Raw genomic sequence first — 566 nt, forward strand, 5'->3', positions numbered from 1 at the left:
TCGGCAGGGCCCCTGGCTCGGCGCTTCTGGGGCCTCTGCTGAGGGGGGACGTGCACGGGGACCTGGGTGTTTGCAAGCAGTGCGAGCTTGTGTTGGGATGTGAGGACACTTGTTGCCACAGAGGTGTCCCTGCCATGGGGGCAGCATTGAGGATGGGAGGCTGGCACGCACGGGCTATGCAGGCTGAGGATGGGGGCGGGCAGTGGCACCGGGGCACCCCATACCTGATAGACGTTGGGCACCATGTCGGTGGCAGAGCCCCAGTGCACACTGAGCTGGGAAGGCAGGGGCTGCCCCTCCTCGGAGAGCACACGCACATGTGGGGAGTCCACCAGCACTGGCAAGACGCTCAGGCGCTCCTGCTCCAGGGGGTTGAACACCACCAGGAACCTGCGGGTGGGGTCACACAGGGATGGCCACCCCAGCCCCATGGCGTCCCGGGTGCCCTGTGCCCCACACCACTCATGGGTCCCATGCACCCACCCACTGCTTCACAGAGTCCTAGGTACCCCCCTCACTGCCCCGCCACAGCCCCACAAGCCCCGAGAGCAAGGCAGGCAGCCCTT

The 566-nt window shown here is 66.8% G+C and overlaps 1 protein-coding gene across 1 annotated transcript in view; it reads right to left on the reverse strand.

The window, feature by feature from the left end:
* Positions 1-566, reverse strand: part of LOC104075261 (alpha-mannosidase 2x-like) — a gene marked incomplete at its 5' end in the record, with an annotated part of 4,355 nt that overhangs the window by 3,519 nt on the left and 270 nt on the right. The window contains one exon of the mRNA XM_009575703.1: positions 225-390. Within this exon, the coding sequence (XP_009573998.1) occupies positions 225-390 (166 nt within the window). The remainder of the gene's footprint in view (positions 1-224; positions 391-566) is intronic.

Source organism: Fulmarus glacialis, unplaced genomic scaffold, assembly GCF_000690835.1.
Source record: "Fulmarus glacialis isolate BGI_N327 unplaced genomic scaffold, ASM69083v1 scaffold18824, whole genome shotgun sequence".
NCBI classification, from domain to species: domain Eukaryota; kingdom Metazoa; phylum Chordata; class Aves; order Procellariiformes; family Procellariidae; genus Fulmarus; species Fulmarus glacialis.